Source organism: Halichoerus grypus, chromosome 4, assembly GCF_964656455.1.
Source record: "Halichoerus grypus chromosome 4, mHalGry1.hap1.1, whole genome shotgun sequence".
NCBI lineage: Eukaryota > Metazoa > Chordata > Mammalia > Carnivora > Phocidae > Halichoerus > Halichoerus grypus.
The window spans coordinates 92,239,920-92,265,525 of NC_135715.1; the positions used below are offsets into that span (position 1 = coordinate 92,239,920).

Sequence of the window (25,606 nt, forward strand, 5' to 3'; positions counted from 1 at the left end):
AACTGGAATCACCATTCTGTACTTTAGATCCCCAAAGCTGATTCATGTTATAACTGGAAGCCTGTACCCCTTAACCAACATCTCCCCATTTTCCCCACCCTGTACTCTGGCAATCACCATTCTACTCTGCTTTTATGGATTTGGGTTTTGGGAGGGGGCATGGCACAGGGATTCCACATACAAGCCTGATCATGCTTTGTTTGTCTTTGTCTGGCTTATTTCACTTAGCATCATGCCCTCAGGGTCCATCCATGTTGTCACAAATGGCAGCATTTTCTTCTTTTTTCTGACCAAATAATATTCCTTTGTGTTTTTTTTTTTTTAATCCATTCTTTTGTTGACAGACACTTAGGTTGTTTTATATCTTGGCTATTGTAAATTATGCTACAGTGACCATGAGGTCGGGTATCTCTTCGAGATAGTGGTTTCATCCCCTTTGGTTACATACCCAGAAGTGGAGTTCCTGGATCATATGATGTTTCTATTTTAATTTTTTGAGGAACCTGTACTATTTTCTGTAGTGGCTGCACCAATTGACATTCCCACCCACAGTGCAGAAGGGCTCCCTTTTCTCCATGTCCTCGCCAACACTTGTTCTCTCTTGTCTTTTTGATGATAGCTAGGAGCTGTGAGGTGATACCTCCTTGTGGTTTTGATTTGCATTTCCCTAATAGTGATGTTGAGCATTTCGTGTATTTGTTGGCCATTTGGATGTCATCTTTGGGAAAATGTCTCTTCACGTGGGCTAGACCATGTTGATGTTACAAGACTCTCATAGGTGGTTTTTTGCCATTCTCTTTTGTTACCCATGGTTTTGTCATCTGCTTGAATAAGTACTCTCATACAATTTCCACATTCTTTTGTTAACATATTTGTTGAAATGTTCCTGCATTTGATGAGATGAAATACCCATATCCTCCGTGAGCTGGTATTGTTTTTGTGAACGCTCAAGACAAAAACAAATATAAAGCCTTGCAAATTGATTCTCTTCTCTTTGAAAGAAATTTGAGTATTTATTTACATTCTTCTGAATACCTCAGTATTTTTTAATACTTCCAACTTCTTACAAGTCACACTAGAAATTTTTCTAGCCACGTGTGATGTACCTCTTGTCCAGGTGTAATCTCTGTTAGATTCATTAGCTCGGAGATTGCTAACACAGCAGTTGTAACCCTCTGGCTGTTATGAAGAAAGAGAGAGGATCTGTGGGGACTCAGAGGCATGTGAAAAACTGACCATGCGCTGTCATTGTTGAGCAACCTCTAATCTATTATCTCTACAGTTGTAGGTCCTCAACATACAAGTATTAGAACTTAAATGACCTCAGAAGACACTTGGCTGTAATGTCTTCATTATGATTTGGTGGAAGATAGAGGCTTGTGTGTCAGATCAATGAATTTTTAAATGAATAAACAAATGATTTCAGAGCAGATAATTACCATCAGTACAGTAACTTTTATACAACCCAGTTACTACCCATTGGGCGATGACTGCATATCATAGAATTTCCAAAACGGAAGGACCCTTCCTCATTTGATTTTTTTAAAGATTTTATTTAGTTATTGGACAGAGAGAGAGAGCGCACAAGCAGGGGGAGTGGCAGGCAGAGGGAGAAGCAGGCTCCCCGCTGAGCAGGGAGCCTGATGCGGGGCTCGATCCCCAGGACTCTGGGATCATGACCTGAGCCGAAGGCAGACGCTTAACCATCTGAGCCACCCAGGCACCCCTCTTCCTCATTTTATTAATGAGGAAACAGACTTGACTTGCCTTGCCCGGGTCACACTCTGTGTTAGTGGCAGGCTGGGGGCTGGAATCCAGGCCTGCTGGTTGTTGCTCCGTTGTCTGTTCCTCTGACTGCAGGCTGGTCTGTGGGCAGGCATCTTCCTGTAGGAGGGTGTGGATAGCCTTTGCGCTTTTTCTTTCCTCTCTGGCTCCCTCAGCATAAACTCCCCTGCCATCATCCCCCACGCATGCGTCTGTTAGATGTCTCTGACTGCAAAACATGCATTTGTTCCTCTACACACTGATGCCGACTGTTTTCTTTTGGTCCCTGACCCTGTAGATCTGTATCATCTGTGCTGCTACAGAATTTTGTTATCCAAATAGATCCCTTTTGATTTTCACTGAAGTCAGTGTAATATACTATATTTATTATAAGCCTTTCAAATGCCATCCCTCCTTGGGTTGAGTAAGTTTAGTGGAATTAGGGAACATACCTAGTGATACCAGTGTATCAGTGGATTTGTAAAGGTTCAACCGGGGATTGACTAGAGGGGCGAGGCTGATCCAGCTAATAATAACTGAGTGAAGAGACAGGAGGGAGGGTGATGCGTGGGCTGGGGAGCTGCCATGTTGGTATGTGGGCCCAGTGGTACCAGACTGCTCAAGAAAGGTCAGAAATGTGGATTAAGGCAACACATTTGAGGGGTTTTTTTTGTTTGTTTTTTGTTTTGTTTTGTTTTTTAATGACACTCTGAAAGCCAAATAAAACATTTGTGAGCCAGACTTGGCCTAAAGGTCGCTTCCTTAATATAGGTGAATTTATGAATGGCAAAACCATTCAGAGTTTTAGGGATGGCAAGAATGTTAAGATTCTACTCCTAAACTTTGGTGATTAAGGAAAATCCTCTTATTATTTTCCTGGATGCCTCTTCCCTTTAAGAATCCTCTTCTGCTATGGACTCTGAGAAACAAACTGAGGGTTCTAGAGGGGAGGGGCGTAGGGGGATGGGTTAGCCTGGTGATGGGTATTAAAGAGGGCACATATTGAACGGAGCACTGGGTGTTATACACAAACAATGAATCATGGAACACTACATCAAATAAATAGATGATAGATAGATAGATAGATGAGAAAAAAAAAGCATCCTCTTCTGGGTAGATTTGGTCTAAGTCTCTAGAACACATTCCTCATTCCCATTTCCTCAGCAGCTGAGATACCTAGCTGTTTCAGCATATTTAGGATCAGTCTGTGAGTCCTGGGGGCAGGGGTGAGGGGGCTCCATGCTCGCTGTGAGGGGTTCCTGAGGTATGATAGGCCTAATTGTGATCTGCCTGTTTCCTTTCCTTTGGCTGTGCCTAACCATGGGCACATTTCCAGATTAAACACACCAGTTTATACTTAAGTGGATTCTCCATTCTCCCCTTGCTGCAGAAGAAAAGAGAGGTGTTTTGTGTGTTGTTTGTCGACCTCGTTTCTTTAATTTATAGGCAGTATGAGTCAGAGAGTCCGAAGAAAGCAGTGCATTCACTCAGCCCCAGTTCTAATAGATGTTCGCTTTGCACAGTCTTTCCTGTTAGTGTGGAAGGTGTGTCTGCATTTTCCCACATGGACACCATTCTGCACTTTTAAACTAATGCTAGTGATTGCAGCACTTGAAGGGAGAGAGCACAGATTTTTGCTAGCCAGGAACCCTTAGGGTTACTCAGTTATGTCGAAAATGTGAAGCGGCTACAAGAAATGAGCTCAGGAACAGTCCAGAAGTGGAGCAGGAGAGGGGCTCCAAAGGCCCTGGCTTCTGCATGTGTTGTAGCTGGATGGGGAGTTCCCTTGCTGGGTCTCCCATGGGCACTCTGCTGCGGTGACTCCACAGAACAGAGACCATAAGCAGTTGCCCAGTGGGACCAAGGGAGGGGACAGTGTGATTAGCCTTAGCAAGGTCGGCGGTAAGCAGCCCAGTCAGGATGTAAATTCAGATTTGGGAATTGGAAGTGCTTCTTATGAAGCAATATTCAGAAAGGTAGCTAGAGAGAAGATGAGCAGATCCCTTAGAAGGCAGGTGGGAATCTCTTCCTTAGTTTATTGCTTGGTCTTAATTTTTAAAATAGCATAACCCAAAGTAAGTGGAGTGTGTGTTTCGGGACTTTAAGCAGATTTTCCTTTTTCTGAATTTTCCATATAGTGTGTATTACTCTGGTATTTATATAAAATGAAAAGTACAATTAGTAAACTTAGTCAACTAAGGTCAGGCTTGCTTTTATATAAATTAGACTCATCTGTAATGGTATATTTTCGTTACTGATACGGTTTTACATTACTTTTTCTAATAAGCCTTTCTTTAAAACTGAGCAGTTTTTTTTCTTCTCTTAAACCTAGGGACTCCTTTCCATTTGATCAACAGTTTAACATTTTGATGAGATTTATTGTGGATCAAACTCAAACTCCTAACCTCAAGGTTGGTAACTATTTGTCATTAGAGTTCAACCTCTATAAGTCAGATTTGCTTAAAATGTACTTTTTTGTTCATGATTCATATTTGGCTGTTATGAATAAATCTGCTGTGAGCATCCTTGTACAACTGTTTGGGAATGTGTTCCCATTTCTCTTGGTTGAGTAGCTAGGAGAAAAGTTGTTGGTTTATTGGGTAGGTACATGTTTAACTTTATTCTAAACTGCGGAGATGGTTGCGCCATGTTATATTCCTACCAGCAATATAATGGGAGGACCAGTCATTCCACAGCCTAGCAACATTTGGGTATTATTACTGTTTTTCATGGTATTTAAACTAGAAAGCTCTGATGTGTTGAGATAAGGTATCTTATTGGAATGTTTTCAATATTAACATTCTAACACATGAAAATTGTTACCTATTTTGGAAAATCATATCTATGATAACAAGACTGAATCTGAGGGAGGGTGTGTGTTCATTTGAATGAGGTCACATACATCAACTGTTCTTTAATTGTTAACTTTTGTTGGGGTTTTAGGATAGGCCCAATAAATAATAACCCTCTTCTCCAAAGGTGCAAGCCCATTGAAGCATCAGTGGAGAAGTTAGGCAGAGTATCAGCTTGATCGCTGAAAATGCTCCCTTGCAAGACATGGCCAAGGATGTGTAAAAAACAAAGCTAAGTACTTCACGGTCAGTGGCAGCGCTGGAAATCCCGCAGCCTGCCCTCAGGGGCTCATGCCCTGCAGGTGTCTTGCCGCATACGGGAGGAGCAGAGTGTGCCTTCAGTCTAAAACTGAAGTGGATTGAGCTATATGCCACTCGCCCTGTTCCCAAACTTACCTATCAGTCATTTCATGCTTTTGTCCCTGGTGGGCGCTGCTCCCTGTGCAAACATAAATCCAGGAGGAAGGAGGTGTCCCCTCAAGAGTATTTACTTTTCTCTGATCAGAATTCAGTTCAGAATTCTATTCAAGGGTTCATAAAGTGTGCTTAATGTTTATAATTATTGGATCTTTCAGGTCAAAGTTGCAATCCTGAAGTACATTGAGTCCCTTGCTCGGCAGATGGATCCAACAGATTTTGTAAACTCTAGTGAGACGAGGCTTGCTGTTTCTAGAATTATAACCTGGACGACAGAACCAAAGAGTTCAGACGTGAGAAAGGTATGTCCAGGAGAGCTCAGGTGCAGCTTTAAACACAGACTGTTCTCAGGCATGTGTTAGGAAAAGAAATTTACCTAGAAACTTGCAGACCACCCCACACAGCTACACGGGATCCATTCTCACTCCTTTTCTGTGAAAACCAGACTTTGCTCTTGCCCTTATCTTCTCTCTCCGGTCCCACCTCGTCCCAGGCTTCTGACATCAAAATGAAAATCAGAAATCATGTATGATGGTTGTGTGCTTTCCTTAGGCATCTATTTTGTTCTTTTCAAATGTGAAAACACTAGTAGTTTAGTGTCTTGTGAGGCCATTGGTTTTCCATAGATCAGTTTCGTGACATGGACTTTGAGGACAGAATTGAAGATCTAAGGCTGCCCGGCCATAAGGTGCCTCACAGCAAAATGTGTCTGAAAGTTTGCTAGGAATATGAATTCCTGAGTTTAAAAAGAGCAAACAATTTTGGATTATATACCACACTTGGAACACACTCTTTTTGAGATGGGGGGCTGAATGAATGGGGAGGTAGAATTCAGATTTTGGAGCCTCCTGGACACCAAGGTGTTTTGTTTTTTTTCATCAGCAGAAGTATTGGCTACTTTCTTCAGAAGTGACACATTGAGGGGCATATAACAAAGTAATATAACAGTACACAGGGACATATAATAGTACACAGAGTACCATTTCTCTTACTAGGTAGTACTCTGCCTCAGGACCATTAACAGAGATTAATTACTATATGTGAAACATTTTGTCAATTCCTGACAAGTTGTAAGCACGAGTGTAAGTTCCTGTGTTTCTCTTCCTCTCTGCCTGTCCATGTCCTTCTGTGCTTGAGTTTCACACACAGTTGTTATTCTTTTACTCTATATAGAAACTGAGTAGCCTTTATAAAGTACTCTTTAAAAGCCAGCTTCCTCAGTTCAGCTTTCAGACTGAAAGTACTTGATTTTGGTTGTGTATAATCACGAGCTTTGCTTTGTTTCTTCTGTGCCGTACTCCTTCCACATTTAGCCTGACCAGTGGAGTCCTTTGGCCTTGATAATGTGGACCACTTGGGGCCAGGCAGGAAAAAAGAAAAGGAGGCTTCCAAGCAATAGCTAGCAGGAGTGGTGTATTTCCAAATGCAAATGAACATTTAGCTCCTCCTCCAGTGGAGTTCAAAGACAACAGAAGAATTCTTTGGAAGGTTTCTTTGAAAGGGTCATGGGTCATGTAAGTCCTGTGTCCACTGTGTAGAAAATTAACTAAGTTGTCCAAGGTGAAAGGAACAAGGGCAAATCTTATTCAAGCACTAATTCAAAATTATTATCAAAAGAGCATTTCACTGGCAACCTTTAATTTAGCCATTAAGCCAGTGTTGGATTAGGGAGGAACAGTAGGAGGTGGTTCAATGATTTGGTTGGTATGTAAGTCACAAACAGATACTTCTGTTGTAATTTTCAAAATCACAAGATTGGCCAATAAATACAAAAGCCTTCAGGACAGCTTTCTATCTTTAGTCATAACCTGTGTGTGTGTGTGTGTGTGTGTGTGTGTGTGTGTGTGTGTGTGTGTGTGTGTGTTCCTTTTATAATTGAATGTTACTTAAATATTCCCTCCTGTAGGGCTGAAACATACTCTAGACTTACCATGATTAGGGCCTGCATGGGAGCAGCTCACTTTCATCATAACGTCCACTTTTCTCTGGATATGCACATTAGAAATTTGAACTAGAATTTATTTTCCTAACTTTTCTAAACAGGTTGTTATAGGAACTTTTTTCCTTGAGTTCCTTAGCCTTAGGTTTCAGTACACTCAACTTATTTTACTACTAGCTTAAGTCAAATATGGTTAAGATACTAAATTTATTGCCAGAAATCACATGGTTCATTTACTGTTGATCTCCAACACTTAATTTCAATCATTTTGGATCCTATAGCGTTGCTTCACAAAGCCTGGGCTCCATTGGTATTCCGCTTCTGTTGCCTGCTCTCACTTCCCCTTCCCCATCTTGAGGACTGCTTAATACCTCACCTTCAGACTGAGTTCAAACCCAGGTTCTGGGACAGTAATCCTGATCTTCAGAAAATTAGTAGTTCTCAGTCCTGGCTGCGATCAAAATCAACCTCAATTCCTGGGCTCTACCCCAGGTAATTTGACTTAATTAATAAAAAGTGTGGACAGCATTTTGGGTCTCACTGGCTCTTGGCTCATTTTTAATGCACAGAGTTGAGACCCATTGTTTTAGAACATTACCCTGGGGTTGAACCTCAACAAATACAGACTGTCAATGTTGACCTGGTTGCCACTAATTCTCTTGGTCCCAGCCTTCATCTTGAGGAGCTGCAGGACGAGGGCTGGACTTGCTGCTCCCCAGTGCCTTCCCCACCTCCCTGTTTTCACTCACCCTGTATACTCAGCACCAGGCACAATACCTGTTGGAACAAAGTAGACATTTAATAAACATTTTGAATGAATCAGTGAATGATAAATGCCCAAAGAGAAATGATCTAATTTTACGTAGCACATCGAAGCCATCATTTTCAAAACCATAGTGTTGGAGGCCCCCTGTTTTGACCTCTGTATTAGTTTTTCTGTTGGATACCAAATCACCACAGACTTAGCAGCTTGAAACTACACAAATTTATTATGTTGTAATTTCTGTGATTCAGGAATCTGGCACATCGTCTCTGGGTCCTCTGCTTAAGATCTTAACAGACGGAAATCAAGATGTTGTCTGGGTTTTTGGTCTCTTCTGGCTCACTGCTGCTTGGCTGAATTCCATTCCTTACAGGAGTGGGGCCGAGGTGCCTGTTTTCTTGCTGACTGCCAGCATGGTGTTCTCAGCTCACAGAGGTTACCTGCCACCCCGTCTGCCACATGGCCCTCTCCACAACATGGCAGTTTGCTTTTTCAAAGCCAGCAGGAGAATATTTGGGGAAAAAATTTCCCCAGACGTCCAAGGTTTGCTGAAAAACCTTAATCTACACATCTAAGAGTATTAATTTTCTGCCAACAGTAGTTGGGGAGTTTGCAGACAGTATAATTCATTCTACACAATCCTATTTGGGAAAGCACTTTAAGCTGATAGAACTCTTGATTTGTTGTTAACATTTTTAATAATTTACTTTGTTTCCTTTTTCATCTCAGCATTTTGGGGTGTTTGATGTTGGAGAGAGAGGGGTGTTTAAATATTTAAGATGTTTTGAAGAGGAGGGAAGAGGCACAGCCAGAACCGGAACGCAAGCCAGTCAGCAGTGGAGTGTGCTTAGGCCCAACCTGATGGGGGCTAGCAGGAAAAGCCCCCCCTCCCCAGACCTTCACTGGCCTGCTTTGTTCTCAAAGTACCTTGTTCGTGTTTTAGGTATGGGAGCCCTGACTAGTTGTGTTGGCCATACTATACCTTTCTGAAGGTGCTGTGTTGATGTTAAGATACTATAATGTGGGGCGCCTGGGTGGCTCAGTCGGTTAAGCGTCCGACTCTTGATATTTGTTCAGGTCGTGATCTCAGGGTCATGAGATTGAGCCCCATATTGGGCTCAGAGCTGAGTGCGGAGTCTGCTTGAGGTTCTCTCCCTCTCTCAATTAAATAAGTAAATCTTAAAAAAAAAAAAAAAAGATAACATGTGTTGACAGTAGGAAGTAGATTCTGGAGTTTGACCTTCTTTTGACTTTTGCCTCTGCCACTCATTGGTGTAAGCTGGCACTGTAATCTCTTAATTCTTGTTTGTTCCCCAAGAATGGGAATGATATCCCTGCCTCAGGCTTCATTGGGAGGACTAGTAGAGGAAAAATAGCTAAATATTACTTCATTTACGTTGCAGCCCCTGCTCTTGGTTGTTTTGGTTTTGCTGTTGCTGTTTGTGGAGCAAATGGAGAACCTAATTTTTTCCAGCATTAGGAAGATTTTTTTTTTCCCCCATCAACCAAAGGGAATGTGGTAATGCAGTAGAATTTTTAATGGTACGTTTATATTTCAGGATTCAGAATCCTTGTGGGTTTGGTTATCATATATGATCCTCTGACATTTAGCACCTACATTGTCAGATGTGATAGCAGATTTAGCCCCCACATGTTTTGAGAGATGCGATAACTGAAAGCATGGCAAAGAAGCCTAGAAAGTACAAAGATGCTATTGCCTGGAGCAGGAAGATGACAGAAACCTTCAGAAGGTGAAATTTCTAACTGAAAAAAAAAATTTTTTTTTTCTTTTCTAGAGAGAGGGAGTGAGGGAGAGAGAGAGGAGAGGGAGAGGGAGTATCTTATGACCCTGAGATCATGACCTGAGCCAAAATCAGGAGTCGGACGCTTAACCAACTGTGCCACCCACATGCCCGTCTAACTGAAAAATGTTCAAGTCTGATTACTGGTAGGCAGCGTGGCCTAGCCGCAAAGCTCAGGGTTTTCCCATCAAACAGGATTTGAGGCTCAACTGAACTGTGACGGGCTCTTTCAAGAAACGAGTTGACCTTTTTGGTCTCCTTTTGACCCTTTCATTGCATAAGGCAAGAGTGCTACGACTGCTGGCAAGGATTATGGTTATTATACACCTAGCACATGATAGAGGTTTGAAACTGCTCATTACTGTTGTTATTCTTCCTGTTCCTAGCTGTTAGATTATATATACCTAGGTGATTTTGTAAAAGAAACTAAATACTTTCACAGCTTACAAATAACCCTGGTTTAAGCACTTGCTTCTTCTCTCATTAAATCCTACCGCCTTTCCTGTTTGTCAGTCCCCGCTTCAGCGTAGTCGAGTAGGTGAGGATTTCCCCACTAGGTCAGCTTCCACCTGCTCTGGGCCTGGAGAAGGAAACTTGGAAGAAAATTGTAAACAGGTAGATTTTAAACTATGTACTAATTTGAAAAAAGACACTTCACTGTTTGCATTTTAGATGATTAATACTGATTACCCTTGTCGAGACACTGAAAAGATTTTGAAGAAACCTAAAATTCATATAATACTACGTGATAGTGTGTGTGTGTGTAAATGCTTGTGTTTTAACGTGTTTTATGATTAACTCCCTGCCCAAAGAAATAGCTATGTTGAGTGTAGACCTCTACCTTACTTTAGCAGAATGGTGAAGGAGAGATACTAAATGAGAAATGTCTGAAGGTGTTGAGATACCCTTTCTTTGGTGATTTTCTAAAGCAATTTTTAATGACAATCTGGAGGGAGCAGTAATCGTTTAATAAATGAGAAAACTTCTTTCCCTCCCCGAGTTTAAGTTTTCCCCAATTAACACCAGTGCTGAAGCATTTGTCAAAGCTTTATTGATCTCCTGTCTCAAAGAATTCTTTCCTGCTTTAAAGGCAGTTGATAGCCTTGGGAGTGCTTTCCACACAGTGACAGTAAGATTCGAAAGACCTTTTGCCCTCACCTCCCAAATTCTCCTGTAGGGGTGTGAGTGGGGATCATTTCCTTGTAAGTTGCCATTTGATCTTGGAAATCAGTAACCCTAGAGTTGTCCATTAGAAAAAGTCAGCAGCAACCTTGAGTGTTTTGTCTGGCCGCTTATCGGCCCCACCTCTTGTGGAAAGCAAGAGTTCAATGATGGGACAAGAACAGGGGCATACTCTACTCTTCGATTCATTATTGCACACGACCTATGCTGCAGGCTTTTTTAAACGATTCTCTCCAACTCAATCCCCATATTTGGAATTATTACTTTAAAGAGAGTGTATTGATGGTAATGATAAATATAACCCAGTTTTCTTCCTTGCGTGGATTCTAGTATTCTGACTTCTCACTATGACAGAGGGTTGTAGATAAAATATTTTAGGACCATAGCAGTCTCATTCCTTTTAAAACTGTGACATAAAGTATTTTTAAAAGAACATATTTAAGTCATACTTTCTATCCATTTCTGGAGCTTGGACATCATTAGAAAGGGTTTTACTTTGAAAACAGCTTTAAACCTAAGGGTGACTTTTGAAGACTGTATAGAATCATTTACCTTTTGTATTTTGGAAAATGTAAAAATAAATTACACTCATTTATATATATAAGTCACCGCAAATGTACCATCTTTCCAACTAGCTGTATTTTCAAAATACCCCGTTTTTCTGTTTGATTTATCAAATTCAACGTTAGGGTTATTGAAAGAGAAGTTTCTTTAGTGGGCCAGAAGTTAAAATCGGCTGCACCTTCTTTTCCCACATGACTAAGAGTCGTTAACAGCATGTAGCCATGAATTAGCACAATTTCTGGGCAACCCTCTTGTTCCTAAAAGATCCCACTAATTTTAGAATTTGCTTTATGAAAAACCTCAAATTACTTTGTGGTGTTGGATATCCTGTCATTCTGGGAAGAAACGCGGTTTTTAAAGTCAAGACAGTGGCACATTTCACATAAAAATATGGTATTCAAAAATATACTGTTACATTTTATAATTTTCAAATATCATTGTCAGTCATTAAAAAATAAGTCCCTAAGCTTTCTTACTAAATTGGCGACATTTTTTCTCCCTGCTAAATCAAGTCTGTTTTTTTCTGTCTCTTTGAAGTGCAGTTTTTTCTGCATGCATTTTTTTCCCTAACATCTAATAAAATGGTTTTTTAAATGCACAGGTTACCTTGCATGAGTTTTGGAATTTGCTCCTATACAAATATGCAGATCATTGTTAATATATATTACATTGGTGGTGAAATAGATTCCTTCAGATAACTACTTATTAAGAATGTTTCAATAATGAAATGTAAAAATGTAAATTTTAACACAATCAGTAACAATGTGTTTTGCCTCTGTCATGAAAGCACACAGGCCCCTTGGGATTTAATTTGGATGGAAAAGCTACTAATGACTATATTTGGAGGTCAAGGGAAAAAAGGAAGATACTTTTGCCCAATGCGGTGCTTAATAATGCTTTTGATATGTCTAAAAAGTAGTTTTTGATGTTGTAAAAAAACATTCTACTGATATTTTAAATTTCATAATTTTTATTTTTGGTTAAATATATTTGAGTCTCTGGATTATCTTTTTTTTTTTTCCCTTCTCCAGACAAAAATAATAATTTTGCCTTTACTGGATCCAGAATTAATTTTAACATTGTGAAAGCATTGAACTATTTTGTGGTGTTTATTTCCAGAGCCTTTCTAAGCAAATAATATATTTTGTAATACCCTATATCATGGAAAAAAATATACAGAATAATTACTGCAATCCTAAAATTAGAGTGTGTTGGACAGATAAATGTATCCTTTCAGTCAGAAGATGTTCATAATGTGTTTTTCTTTCTTCTGACTCTCAGAAATTTGTAAGAAATGCCATTATTTACTAAAGTTTTCTCTTGGCATAGTTTTTCTAAACCAAAACCCTTGGAACGAATTCCTCAGGCTTTTTTAGTGCCTGCTACTACTTAGTACCATAGAAAGCACATAACTTGCTGGAGAAACCTGAGTCTCATTGGGCTACTATTGCTTCAGCTAACTGCTTTCCCACCTTGCTGTCAGAGTGATCACCAGCAGCCCTGCAATATATTGTCTCAGTTAATAAAGAAAAGTAGAGCATTTGCCAAAACACAAGAGTACATTTTAAATTTGTACCATAGAAGTCTGGTTTGCTGCCCATGGACTGTCTCCTCACTTCATAGGCATAACAGTTAGGAGTTCTCCGGATGCATTTAAACTCTTTTTCTAGAATTTCTCAGTCCCTCGGAGTGGCCTTGAGGAAAAATGGTTGCTCAGATAAGCCGTTGGCAGCTCATGGAGAGTCTTGTTCTCCCCAGGATGCATCGGGAGCCCTGTCCAGTTCTGACTTAGTAGAGTGAACCATCGTCAGCCTTTTCACGTTCTTGGATTGTTTTATTTATGGATTTACCAGCTTTGTGCCTAGTGCTGGACAACACAGGAAAAGTCATTTATTACAAGCATGCTATGGAAATCCAAGGCGAGGGCGTGAAGATGAAACAGGGGTGTATTTTACAGATTGAAGGCAGGCTATTTATAATTGATGATCTTATTTTCTCCAGATGCCTTTTGTGTGTTTTTTTTATGACAAAGGTGTCCTCTTTGTTTTGTTTTTTTTTATTATTTATTTTACTCATACAAAAACATTTTTGTAAAACAATTTTAATGAAAGTTTTGACCAAAATATGCTATTGTCTATTATATAAATTAATCAAGTGTTCTTTTTCCAGGCAGCACAAATTGTGCTGATCTCTCTGTTTGAATTGAACACTCCTGAATTTACCATGTTACTTGGTGCCTTGCCAAAAACATTCCAGGATGGTGCCACCAAACTCCTGCATAACCACCTCAAGAATGCCAGTAACACCAGTGTGGTGAGTGCTTGGTCACAATTGATACCTCTGTACTGATCATGACCTCTGTGAATCCCTGGTCTAGACGTGCTCTAATAAAATGGCCAGCTTTCTTGTTCTCTTTTAGTAGATTGTGGGCATCTGGAGGGTGGGGGCCGGGTCTGATCCTGCCATATTCCCAGTGAATGAGTGAACTTGATATTTAAATATGGCCTTTTTCTTACATGAGATTGTTCAATCAGTTAAATTTTTACTTGGTCATTTAGTCATTTATTCGTTGAGTTACTTTCTTCATATGTAAAGATGGAAGTGCTCAATTTGTATCTGTTAATCTAGCATAGCTGACATCAGTCATTCAGCTTCAGGAATCCCTACGTGACAGTTACCCATTTTGGGTGTATGTGCACTTAAAGTTGGCCTTAATGATTCTTTAAAAAAAAAAAAAGTCATCCCAATTGTGCAGATTTTGCCCTTTTATTTACATGTGGGTTAAAAAGCTGGGGGTCGGGTCGGGGCGCCTGGGGGGCACAGTCAGTTGAGCATCTGACTGGGTTTCAGCTCAGGTCGTGATCTCATGGTCATGAGATCGAGCCCCACATCAGGCTCTGTGCTCAGCGTGGAGTCTGCTTGGGATTCTCTTCCCTCTCCCTCTGCCCCTCCTGCTTGTGCTCTTGCCCTCTCACTCTAAAATCAATCTTAAAAAAGAAAACCTAGGGGAAAGGGGGCACTATAATCTATGTTTAGCCCTTGAATAATGATGCTTATTCTGTTTTCACACCAGGGCTCTCCGAGCAATACAATTGGCCGGACTCCCTCCCGACACACCAGCAGCAGGACCAGCCCCCTGACCTCCCCCACCAACTGTTCCCATGGGGGCCTATCTCCCAGGTAATGCCATTTCAACAAAAGCGAAGAAACTAAAGCACCCCAGTGTCCAGCCTATTTCTAGGTTTTTAGACCAAACTTAATAGCAAAAAATGAATGGGTATCAGGAGACCATGGGGTTCTAGTCCTCACCCAAATCTTAACTATATAAGCTTGGGCAAAGCAGTTGACTTCCATGGCGAAATGGCCAATTTGTGCTGAATGTTCTCAGAGATTCTTCCAGCTCTGAGCACTCCCTAGTAACTTAAAATTTTAAAGCTAAATTTACATTTAGTACTGTTTCACATAGAAACCATTTAGAAATTCATCACCTATTCTCCAAGTGCTAGGAGCACCTGAAGGTATTTGTCATCTAAATAAATCCCCTATAGTCAGTCCACACATAGCCTGGGGTAGTTTTCCCACCAAGCAGCTGTTCCAAGCATAGTTGCTGTCATCACAGGCTCACGTTTGAAGCAGACTGCTGCTCTGGAGAGGTATTAAGAACCTGAGAACTAAAATTGGATCAGCATTTTCAGACTTTTGTTGGGACCATGCAAACGTTGGTCTTAGAGAGTCTGAGACAGTGACTTAAAATCAGAAAAATGCTTTGTCTCGGGATCTTCAGACTTCTCCATCTGCCCAGAGCCTTTGGAAGTCTCTGCAGGTGACCCCCTGGCATGTGTTGGAGTCTCTCATGGCCTCACATAGAGTAGTGGCCCTAGAAGCCAGACTTCATAGTGCCCGGACCTGTGAGGGTCATACGTGCTGTGTTTGTCTACCAGAAGTCCAGATCTTTGCGATCCCTGGCCACAAGGATCAGGGGGCTGTGTCTTAAGGGATGTTGACACCAAGATAATAAGAACATACAAGTACTGCCATCTTCTTTAAAGGTTACCTCTTTAGTAGGAAAATATAAAAATACAAGTGCCTTTAAATTTATTTTAGATTTTTAAATTCCCCAAATCTTCCATCCTTACCAGTAAAGTTCTCTTTAGTTCTTCAAGTTATATAAATATTTGGAACATATGAAATTTGTATTTTTCTGTTGGTGAAACAAAATATTTTATATACTTATAGTATGCTACTGTTTATATTGCCTTATTTCTAATCCCCCTAAATCCCCCTGGTACTATATTTAGGTAGAATGAAGAATGATGTCACGTCTCCAAGTTTGGTCTGTGTTGTCATGATTTTAGCAGGCGGTTATAATTAGATAGTTGACATCAGAAGTGAATGAAAATATGTCTGACTTTCCCCAGGTGTGACTGAGGCTCAACCAACTATTTTTTTTTCATGTTAATATCTGTATCTAAAGTATATGACTTACAGGGTCCAGTGTTAACAGTAAAATCAGAGTTCTCTTTCTTGGGGTGGAGGGCAGGGGCAGGATTTTGTGGAAAGCTTGAATTCTCTGTAAATGGTTGCTTTTGTCTAGAAGTAGTACTTCTGCACCATTAATTAGGAAATCTTCCATAATACATAGTTCATACTTCTTATCTTTTAGTTCTTTCATTATTAGGATGGCACATTCCTTAGGTAATAAGCAAAAGGTAAAACGCAAGTATTTTTATTCTATGTGCTTGCTAGTCTAGGTAAAAGACTGGTGGAGGCCACTGGTGTAATCCATCCGAGCTAAGAATTGGCATGGTATTAATCTTCACGGATCCCCAGATTATTAAAAATTTTACTTTTCCAAGTCACCATTCATTTTTAGTTGGCCTGGTCTTAATTTTTACTGTCAGGGTTGCCGGTCGGTGGAAGAAATGAAGAGGTTTATTTTCAGTATTAATATCATTTTCAAGATGAAGGCCAAGTGTGACCTAAATGTTTTCTTGGCAACAAATTCTGCTTTAGGGAATTATTTAATTGTGTGGCCTCTTTATTTTGTAAACGAATGTGCCCTCAGTCAGGGCATACCTAGCCAGATGGCCTTAGTCAACAACTTAATTAAACTCAGTAGAAGTGGTTTTTCTCACAACTAAAACTGTCCAGAAGTAGGAAAAATGGCCTCCTGTCATTATATCACTGGGAATATTAAAGTAGGCCACATACTTTCACCAGGATGATTATAAAAGCTATGAACTCTTGCATTAAATAGGAGAATGGACTAGGTTACCCATTCCTGGGGAAACGATAGACAAGTTTTACCACATATAATCTCAACAGTTTTTTTGTGCAGTGCTCTTGAAGCATTTACTTTCTGTGAGCTGCCATTCTTTCGAATCATCTTAAACATATGATGTTAATTTTTTATTCTTAAGAGGAAAAGTTACCAGTTGTTTGTTTTCAATCTAATTTTTTTGTATCAAAACGAACTAGTATTTTTTTAGTCCAAAAATTCTACACTAAGATCGTGGTGTGTTAATAAGGAAATATTCTAAAATGATGAGCAAATCTAATTTGATACTTTAAAAAAAAAAAAAACCCTACAAACAATGAATCATGGAACATTACATCAAAAACTAATGATGTAATGTATGGTGATTAACATAACATAATAAAAAAAAGCAAAACAAACAAAAAAACCCTAGTGAGGAAGTTGTTTTTATCACCCCAGTAGTCTTAGAGAAAATCATAGCTAGCATGTTAAACCTTTGTGAAACATTCCATTAAATCGCTTTTTGTGTGTGTGTGAGGGAAGAATTACTCCTTATTCCCAGCAGTAAACAAATACTACTGGGTATTTAGAGAGGAGATTTGTAACCTGGAGTTTTTCATCATTCAACACATATATATTTTTTAGCTCATTTTACCCAGTGTGATTTGTGTTAAAAACAAGAGTTGCAGGGGGCTTCAGAAATCACATGATGTCCGTTCCCTTTGAGATCAGAAAGTAGATGGCAGTCCTCGCCCCCATCTGCTGTACATTGTTGGCAAACGTGCTGTAGAGTAGAATGACATTAAACAGATCATCTGTTAACCCCAGCAATAAAGGGTAACTTTAGGTGGATTTTACAGTCCATTGCATCAGAGGATCAAGATTTTCCATAGAAGCAAAGTGGGGATTAACTGGGAGACCCAGCCTCCCATAAGCGGTGGAGGTGCATCTGCTTTATGCTCTACCTGTTAGCAGAGCTCCAGCCAAGATGGTCACCCGAGTTCCTCTGGTTACCTCCACCCCTACTCAGTGTGGGACTCAGAGGTCTGTGGGCCCTCGTGTGCCGTGGTGACCTCTCCTCTCCACACTTCCTGACCTTACAAAATGAGACCACAGCTGTCTTTGGCAGAGACTAGCTCTTAGGGCCCTGATGATCGCCATCCTCAGGCAGTGCTGCTCCCTGGGGACCACCCTGGGCCTGGGGTCACATTTCCTGCCAGGTCGGCTCACGCCTCTCACAGTGGCTGTGGGTCTCCTGAATCGCAGCAGCTGTTAGAATGTCCGTCGGGGCCTTTGCAGACCCCGGCCACTGAGCGACATTTACAGAGTGAGGAGGGATGCCTGTGTTCTCCGATGAGTTATTTCTCGAATCAGGTGATATGAGCAGGGGAATTGGGTTGTTTTGAGACCTGGCGCTCTGGCCCTCTAGTGGTGCTGTTACTTTTTCAGAAGGAAATTGCCTGTGGCAGCCCTTGAACTCCATCCGATTGAGTCCCGGGCTCAGGGAGCACATCGTCCCCTGCTAGAGTTCTGTGGTCAGAAAGGCATGTTCTCTGAGTCTTCCTGCTGTAGTCCCTCGGGTCCCATTTGACTTAAGGCCCGAAATTCCTCCTTCGGCTCTTTGTAAACAATTGATAGCATTATCTGAAACTGAACATCCATGCCTATTTGTATGGAAGTACTTGTAATGTCCTTCCCAGTGCAGACACACACACACACACACACACACTCACACACTCTTACACTTGGAATCTCATGATTTAAAAATGTAACACATGATCAAGAGGGGAAGGAATAAAGCGGCCTTATTGAGGGCCAAACTGTAAAACCAACCTTGTTCATTTTCTCTGTATGGTGAAGTATAAATTTTGCTCCAGTTAACTTTGACAGAGCTTGGTCAAGGAAAGAGGAGACTGGAAGACACTTAGGATATAGTGTCTCTCAGTCCCCTCCCGTCCCCCCTCCCCGTTGCCTTGTTTTGTCTCTCTCTGACTCTCCTCTTCTGATCACTGCAGTCGGTTGTGGGGTTGGAGTGCCGATGGCCTATCGAAGCACCCACCTCCCTTTTCTCAGCCCAACTCCATTCCCACCGCTCCCTCCCACAAGACTCTCAGGCGTTCTTACTCTCCCAGGTAACAAGCTACCTGTTAACCTTGTCTGAGGTGTCACAATATTATTGCATTTCCAGGGTCGTCTCAGGGCTTTCGGAAAGCCTCTGGCTTAGACGAGCAGGAGTAGAGCCTTGGTGAGAAGTGTGAGCAGGTGCATGATCTCTGTTGACCTGCATGAGTATGACTCCTGCTGTGTCACAGGGACAGATGACCATTTCATCAACTGACCAAATCCAGCAGCACCTAGTGGAGCAAGCCTTTTGGCCCTGGCAGAGCTGAGCTCCGCCAGAGGTGCTGGGGCAATGCCCTGAAGTCAAGGCAGGCCATAGGGGCACGGTTTCCTTCGTATTCTTCTCAGGGGGACAAGGCATGCCCGCTCAGAAGCAAGTGAGACCTGCTCTTTCCCAAAGCGTACCTGTAGCGACCAGTCCCGCTGCTGGCGATGTGGACTGATTTCTTGCATAATGTACTGCCATGTGGTGAGAGTCAGAGGACACAGATCCTGAAGGGAAGGCCCGAGAAGTACATCTCCTTGACGTGCCCTGCCCCTAGGCAGGAGCGCAGTCGGTATTCTCACAAGCCCTTGATTGAAGGTGACGAGGTTAATGAGTCTAGAGGAAGGGGTGGGACTTCCTTCAGATCTAAAACAGATGGTAAATTGGTGGGACAAAGTAGGGACCACGGATTTCTACAGACAACTGTTTGAGGGTCTCTCAGGTGGTTATTATAAAGGTCCAAAGATCCGAGGACCCCTTCTCTGGAAGCCTGTAATTGCACGAGCCTGGGGCAGCCCAGCTGTCTTTGTGCTGTGTAAGATGAGTTTGTACCTGCTGATAGGATAGGGTGAAAACAAAACCGAAAAAGGTCTGTTACTTCTGAATGCCTCGTAGGTGGCTTTTGCGCAGATTTACGTTCCTACTTTTGTATCCTCAACTCAGTGAAGCTGTATATTTTTAATAAAGTCAGCTAAAGGTTTTAACAACATCTTTCCTTTGAAACTCTAAGAGCTTTAAGAGTAACTTCTCAAGTACAGAGAACCCTGTAATGACCGTTTCTAGATACACAAGGTTAGGGCAAGGACACAGCAACAAGGTGACAGCTGCTGTCGTCAGTGTTAATAAAGCATGTCACCGTACTTAAACTTTTTTTTTTTAAAGGTTAGCCATGCCTCAAAGTAGAAGTCCACTCATTGACTGTGTTCCCGTACACTGACCCGTGTGCCCTAATGGGCACTGAGCTTCCCCCCTGCCCAGCCACTTTCCCATCCAGCCATCAAGACCCCCTTCCATTGGGCACCTCGTTTCCAGAATCATCTTTCACGCATGCACAGTAGCACAGCTCATGCTAATAAGTACCCATAACTTCTGTTGACCATCAGAGGGAGAGAGCATTGACACGAGACTTCTATGTTTAGAAAAACCCATCAGTTACCTACAAATAAGAGGAAATCTTTGTCTCTTTGCTTTCTGCCAAAACCGTATTGATTGCATAACAAGGAATGATTATATCCTAATTCCATTCCTCGTATCTTTTCCCTGCAAAATGACAAAGAGGAAAATCTCAGAAAGCAAACTTCCTGTCTCTAGTGTCCCCATTCTTGGAGACCTGACCTCATGCACCTCCCCATCCACAATATATATCCTTTACAACAGGGTGAGTCCAGAGCTCTATTCTGCCTCCGCATTGGATGACATGGCCTGACCTTGGGTCGGTGACTATTGACCGATTGAGCAACTGTTGGTAATCTAAAGAATTCTAAGGAAACCTTTCTGGGGTCTAAACACAGTGTTTACAGAAGACCAGGAGCTGGCCTTTAACCTCAAGGATTATGTCCTTGAGCTAAAACAAGACAGAGTATGGGGGCAGGTGACAGACCGGGGTGTCCCTAAGCAAGTCTCTTCTGATAAGAAAAGCCCTCCCTCTTGCTGTGCTCCCTTATGGTCTGCTGGCTGGGACCACGGTATCTGTGATTCACCAGGGACTGCTTTGGGGATTTCCTTTCTTCCCCCCTACAAAATGAGGGTTCATAGGCATTGATTTGGAAAAAAAACAGATGCCAAAACATGAACTAGCAAAGAACGTAGTGTTCATTACCTGTTTCCTGTTAGAAAAAACGATACTGTCTCTCACCTGGAGCTCACACTTTTAGCTTCGTACCAAGGAGATACTTCAGACCTCAAGCTAGTGAGTCCAAAAAAAGCGTCACCACAGATTGTACTTGGTCGTGCATGTGTACTCCTAATTATTAATTGAAAGTAAGAAGGAGGAACATTAACTGGCAGGATCCTTTTATTATTTTGAAAAGAGGCTACTGTAATGCTAAAGTTCTGTGAACTGAAGTATTTTAAGACCACTCAGGGTATGCATAGTGAGATGAAATTATGTGAAAGCTAACATTATCTGAAGCGACATATGGAAAATAATATTGTGACATCCCTTAAAAAGCTGAACGTTCCGCCAGACTTCCTCTTGTCCATCTGTCATTCTTTCCATTGTTTTTTTTTTTTTCCTTTTGCATGGGCTATGCTATTATTTTGGTTGTCGTGATTGAAAGTATTTTAAGGCATCTTTTTTACATCTCGTATGCGTATTTTTTTGTTTGAGTCATACTCAGCTTTTATATATAAAAAATAGTGTACTGGCCAGATGTATAAATGCCTTTGTTCCCACATAAGCTGGTATTGTGGTGTTCTAGAAAGGAGGGGCTGGGAGCCCCTGTGCTCCTCAATCATGCTTTCTTCACGTTAAAGGGATGTTGCCTCATGGACAGATAACCTTATGAACTTAGCAGGGGTTGAAATCTTGAATTCTGTTCAAGTGTTTTAGTCCACCTCCTGTCAGTATATACTTTGGAATTTTAGCTGTAAACGTGTTCGTTCACATTTCTTTTGTGTTTGATGCCAGAGCCAGTCTTTGAGTTGGCGTGTAGTTTTGTGAGCTCTCCAAGTACAGTTGGAGCGTGGATTTTCTTTCATTCATCAGAAAAGAAGAATGGGTTCTATCTGGGCGAGTGTTGCAATTTTAGGTAAATAGCTCCTATCTCTGCAGGGTGAGATCAGCTGCTGTGCCCCAGCAGAACCTGTCCAGCCTTGGAAAGCACTTGGATCATTACAGCCTCGAGCCGGTAGAGGTCTGGCTACTCCCAAGTGAGAACTGTGCAGATCTTGTCTTGCTCATCTGCCCATTCTCTTTAAAAAAAGAGAAGAAAAGGTGGGGAGCGGGCTTAGTAAATACTACTTGTTTTTAAGTTACAGGAAACTTAACCTCATTGTGAGAACGTACAGGATTGGTTGTGTTGCCCATGGGAAAGGCTCCTGCCTGCAAGTGTCTAGGTTCAGTTCCTGCTCTTGGAAATGGAAAGAGTGCTTCTCTTTAGTCTTTAATAGTGTTGAGTGATTACTTGTGTACAGCCAAGGACTCTTCGATGTCCCCCTCAGGATAGCTCAAGACTTCCTGTAAGGTCAATTAGACTGACTCATCTGATCTTCTCTTGACATTTTCTTGAAACAGGTGACGCTTAAACTAACACGGGTTTTTTTTTACTTGCCCTTGGTCGACTGTCGCTTCTTGTCTTGAGCTTTCTTTATGCTGTGCTTTATCCTGTGCTTGTCTGTGATATTCTTAGTGAGGGACCGTGGTGGGTTTTGTTCTTAGGACCACGTTTCAGTGCACTTTTCAGACCTCTAAAGGCTGCTTGTTGACACACTGCATTATACCCGAAGGCTGGCTCTGTGGGACTTTTGCTCTGTTTCATGTTTTGCTCTGCACGGCCAGCTAAAGGAACAATAGTTGACATCACTTTTCTGTAAGGGACAAATAATTTCTTGCTTTTTGAAATACTTTTAGACATCCATCTAGGAATGTGACTCCTCTGTAGGTCTGTTTTTATTATAAAACACATAAACATAAGCATCTTGGAAGAGTTGGTATTCACAGCAAGCGCCGGGGTTAGATGGCACGAGAGACGGTCCTGAGCCTTTCGGTAGGGTGGATCTGACTTGGAATCATTTTTGAATGTAGGGTTTTATTTCACAAGTTTCTAATACTGGTAAGCATAACCCTGTCTTGTGAGGTCATTTGCTTTGCTCCTCCGAAACTTGCTTATAATACTAGCTTTAATTTGAAACGCCTGTCTCTCTTAATCTGTTTGTACATTTGAGACCAGTAACAACCAGACTCCTCGTTTCCATCTTCAAGATATGAAAGTTATTTTTCCACTTTCATTACCTCGTGCATTGTCACCAGTTGTCACCCTTTGAGTTCTTGCATTCTCGTGGTTATTGCTGTTCCCCACTGGTTCTTACCGAGTGCCGATGTAGTGTGTTTGGGGCCTGGTTTGACAACACGGATAATTGTCCAGTGGTGGTGCTCTAACAAGTGTCTCCTTTTCATTCCAAGTCACCTAAAGATATAAAACTATAATCACACCTTACTCCATAAACCGTTGGAAGTAATTTATGCCCATAGCTCAAATACATTCATATGCTTCAATTTAAGAAACACACTATTTTTGATCTTTAGCATGCTGGAGTATGATACAGAGAACCTGAACTCTGAAGAAATTTATAGTTCTCTGCGTGGAGTTACAGAAGCCATTGAAAAGTTTAGTTTTCGAAGCCAAGAGGATCTGAATGAGCCAATTAAACGGGATGGCAAGAAGGACTGTGATATTGTAAGTATCCCCAGGCTAGCAGAGAACGATATTTCAGTTAAGTGATAATTCTGAAGATTGACCACCGTGAATACTGAACTTCATCATTATTTCTATCTTGCAGTTAGAATAATATTATTTTAAGAGGCCCAAGGTAACTTTATAAAATTTTGAGTAACTCTCAGCTGTCTGTGAAAAATGTAAACTACCTTTTTCTCCCCTGTTTGCTTTTGTTTATCCCGGACATATTTTTGTTCCTGTGACGTGATAAAAATAGTAGGCCTGAATCGGACACCAACGTGGCTTTCTGGAAGCTCTAGTCTCATGCAGAGGGAGGCAGATGAGTGGGAAATCAGTGGTGTGGCGGGGATTGGTCAGGGCTCAGTACTGAAGAGACATGCTGGGCCAGTCTTTGTGCTCAGGAAGGGTCAGCGGGAGAGATGTTTGCAGCCTTGGAGGTGCATGAAGCAAAGGGTCAAAGGGAGTTTGGACAAATAGGAGGGAGGCCCTGTGAGAAAGCAGGGAGATGGCAGTGGGCACGGCATGATTTCCCTTTGCGGGTGGCTGATGTGGAGAGAGTGGGCATATCATGTTGGTGGTGAGGTTTGGGGAAGAGGCTGCAGAGTTGGCTCAGGAAGGGCACTCACACCCAGGGGACTTTTCCACCAGTGTCTTAACTTTACTCTGGCGTCAATGGAGAGTCTTTGAAGGATTTTTTAACCAGGGAAGCGGCATGGTCACACATAAAAGATTGCTGTCACAAAGAATGCCTCTGGAGGAAGTAGGGTTGGGAGGGCATGAGCTGAAATACTAGAGTCAGAAGTCTCTGCCTAGGACTCTTAAGTGCTGGGGCAGTTTAGTGAGATAATGTCTTAGAAGGAGAGAAAAAATGTATGTCATCCCCTTTGGAACATAATGAATTCGGTTTTGAATATATGTGACTTGAGGGGCCTGTGGAATATCTGAATATATGTATCCCGTAGGCCTTTGCAGGTACCAGTCTGGAGTTTAGGCTGGCCGTTCAGGCTGGGGATAGAGATTTGAGAGGCATTGACTAGTTGGCTTGATGATAACTAAAAAGTGAGTGAAATCAACCAAGTAATAAAGGGTAAGGACAAAATCCAAAGGATCATCAACACTAAGGGAAAGACAGAAGAAAAGGAGTTGAAAGAAAAGCTACAGGTTATTGTGTGGGAGACCAGGATAGTGTGGTGTCAGAGAACTTAAGGAAAACTTCTGGGAAGGACCTTTTAGCCAAGGAGAGGGATCAGTCAGATGTGGAGTGAAAGGGCTCCATTGGATTTTTTTTTTTTCTAGCTGCATTAAATATGACCAAGTGGAAATTGAATTATTGAGCAGGCTCAGAATTCAACATCTTAGCTGCTTGATGATCAGAGTGTTAGCAAAGACCACAGTGGATATAAAAATGCATTAAGTGTGAAAGATTTGGGAACTGGTATGTCTCTTTGGCTTGATAAGTGACTCAGTCTAATAAGACAGACATCCGTAAGGATGAATGTCAGATCCACTGGGAAGATGGTTCCCAAAAGCAGAGATGAAAACATTCAACATGTGGGAAAAAGTCCATCCTTATGAGTGATTACAGAAATACAGTAAACATACCTTTGAGGCTCCACTTTACTTCTGAATTGTTCCACTTTGTTTCGAGTAGAAATTAAAATATTTAATGCTAGAAAGGATATAAAGAATTAGTAGAATATTGATGGCATGGGAACTTGACACAGTTGCTTTGGAGCTTAGTAAATTATATTTAGCATAAGTGATTTTTTTTTTTTTTAAGAGAGATAGAGTGAGTGGTGGGGGTGGGTGGGTAGGGGGTGAAGGGGCAGAAGGAGAGAGAGAATCTTAAGCATGCTCCACGATCAGCTCAGAGCCCAACATGGGGCTTGATCTCACGACCCTGAGATCATGACCTGAGCCAAAACCAAGAGTCAGACACTTAACTGACGGACCCACCCAGGTGCCCCTCAGCCTAAGTGATTTTAAGTTTCATATCCTTTATCCGTAATATAACTTTTGACAATCTACGCTAAATAACAAACTCAGCAAAAGGAAAGAAAGTTAATTATTTACAGTATATTTTATCTCAGCATTATCTATAACAAAACCCAGAAACATTAAAAAAAAAAGTAGAAGGGGAATAGTTGAGTAAATCTTATTAGAACACAAATGGAAATAGTGGTGTGAGTAAACATTGTGGTTACAAACAGTGTTTGCATGGGACATTATTACACTGCGAGGAAAGCAAAATATGTGGGTGTGTATACTCTGATTCCCACTCCA

The 25,606-nt window shown here is 41.5% G+C and overlaps 1 protein-coding gene across 1 annotated transcript in view; it reads left to right on the forward strand.

Moving 5' to 3' along the window:
* CLASP1 (cytoplasmic linker associated protein 1) overlaps positions 1-25,606 on the forward strand; it is a 262,760-nt gene that overhangs the window by 202,556 nt on the left and 34,598 nt on the right. The window contains exons 30-34 of the mRNA XM_078070663.1: positions 4,097-4,175; positions 5,192-5,335; positions 13,453-13,596; positions 14,357-14,463; positions 23,173-23,323. Of these exons, the coding sequence (XP_077926789.1) occupies positions 4,097-4,175; positions 5,192-5,335; positions 13,453-13,596; positions 14,357-14,463; positions 23,173-23,323 (625 nt within the window). The remainder of the gene's footprint in view (positions 1-4,096; positions 4,176-5,191; positions 5,336-13,452; positions 13,597-14,356; positions 14,464-23,172; positions 23,324-25,606) is intronic.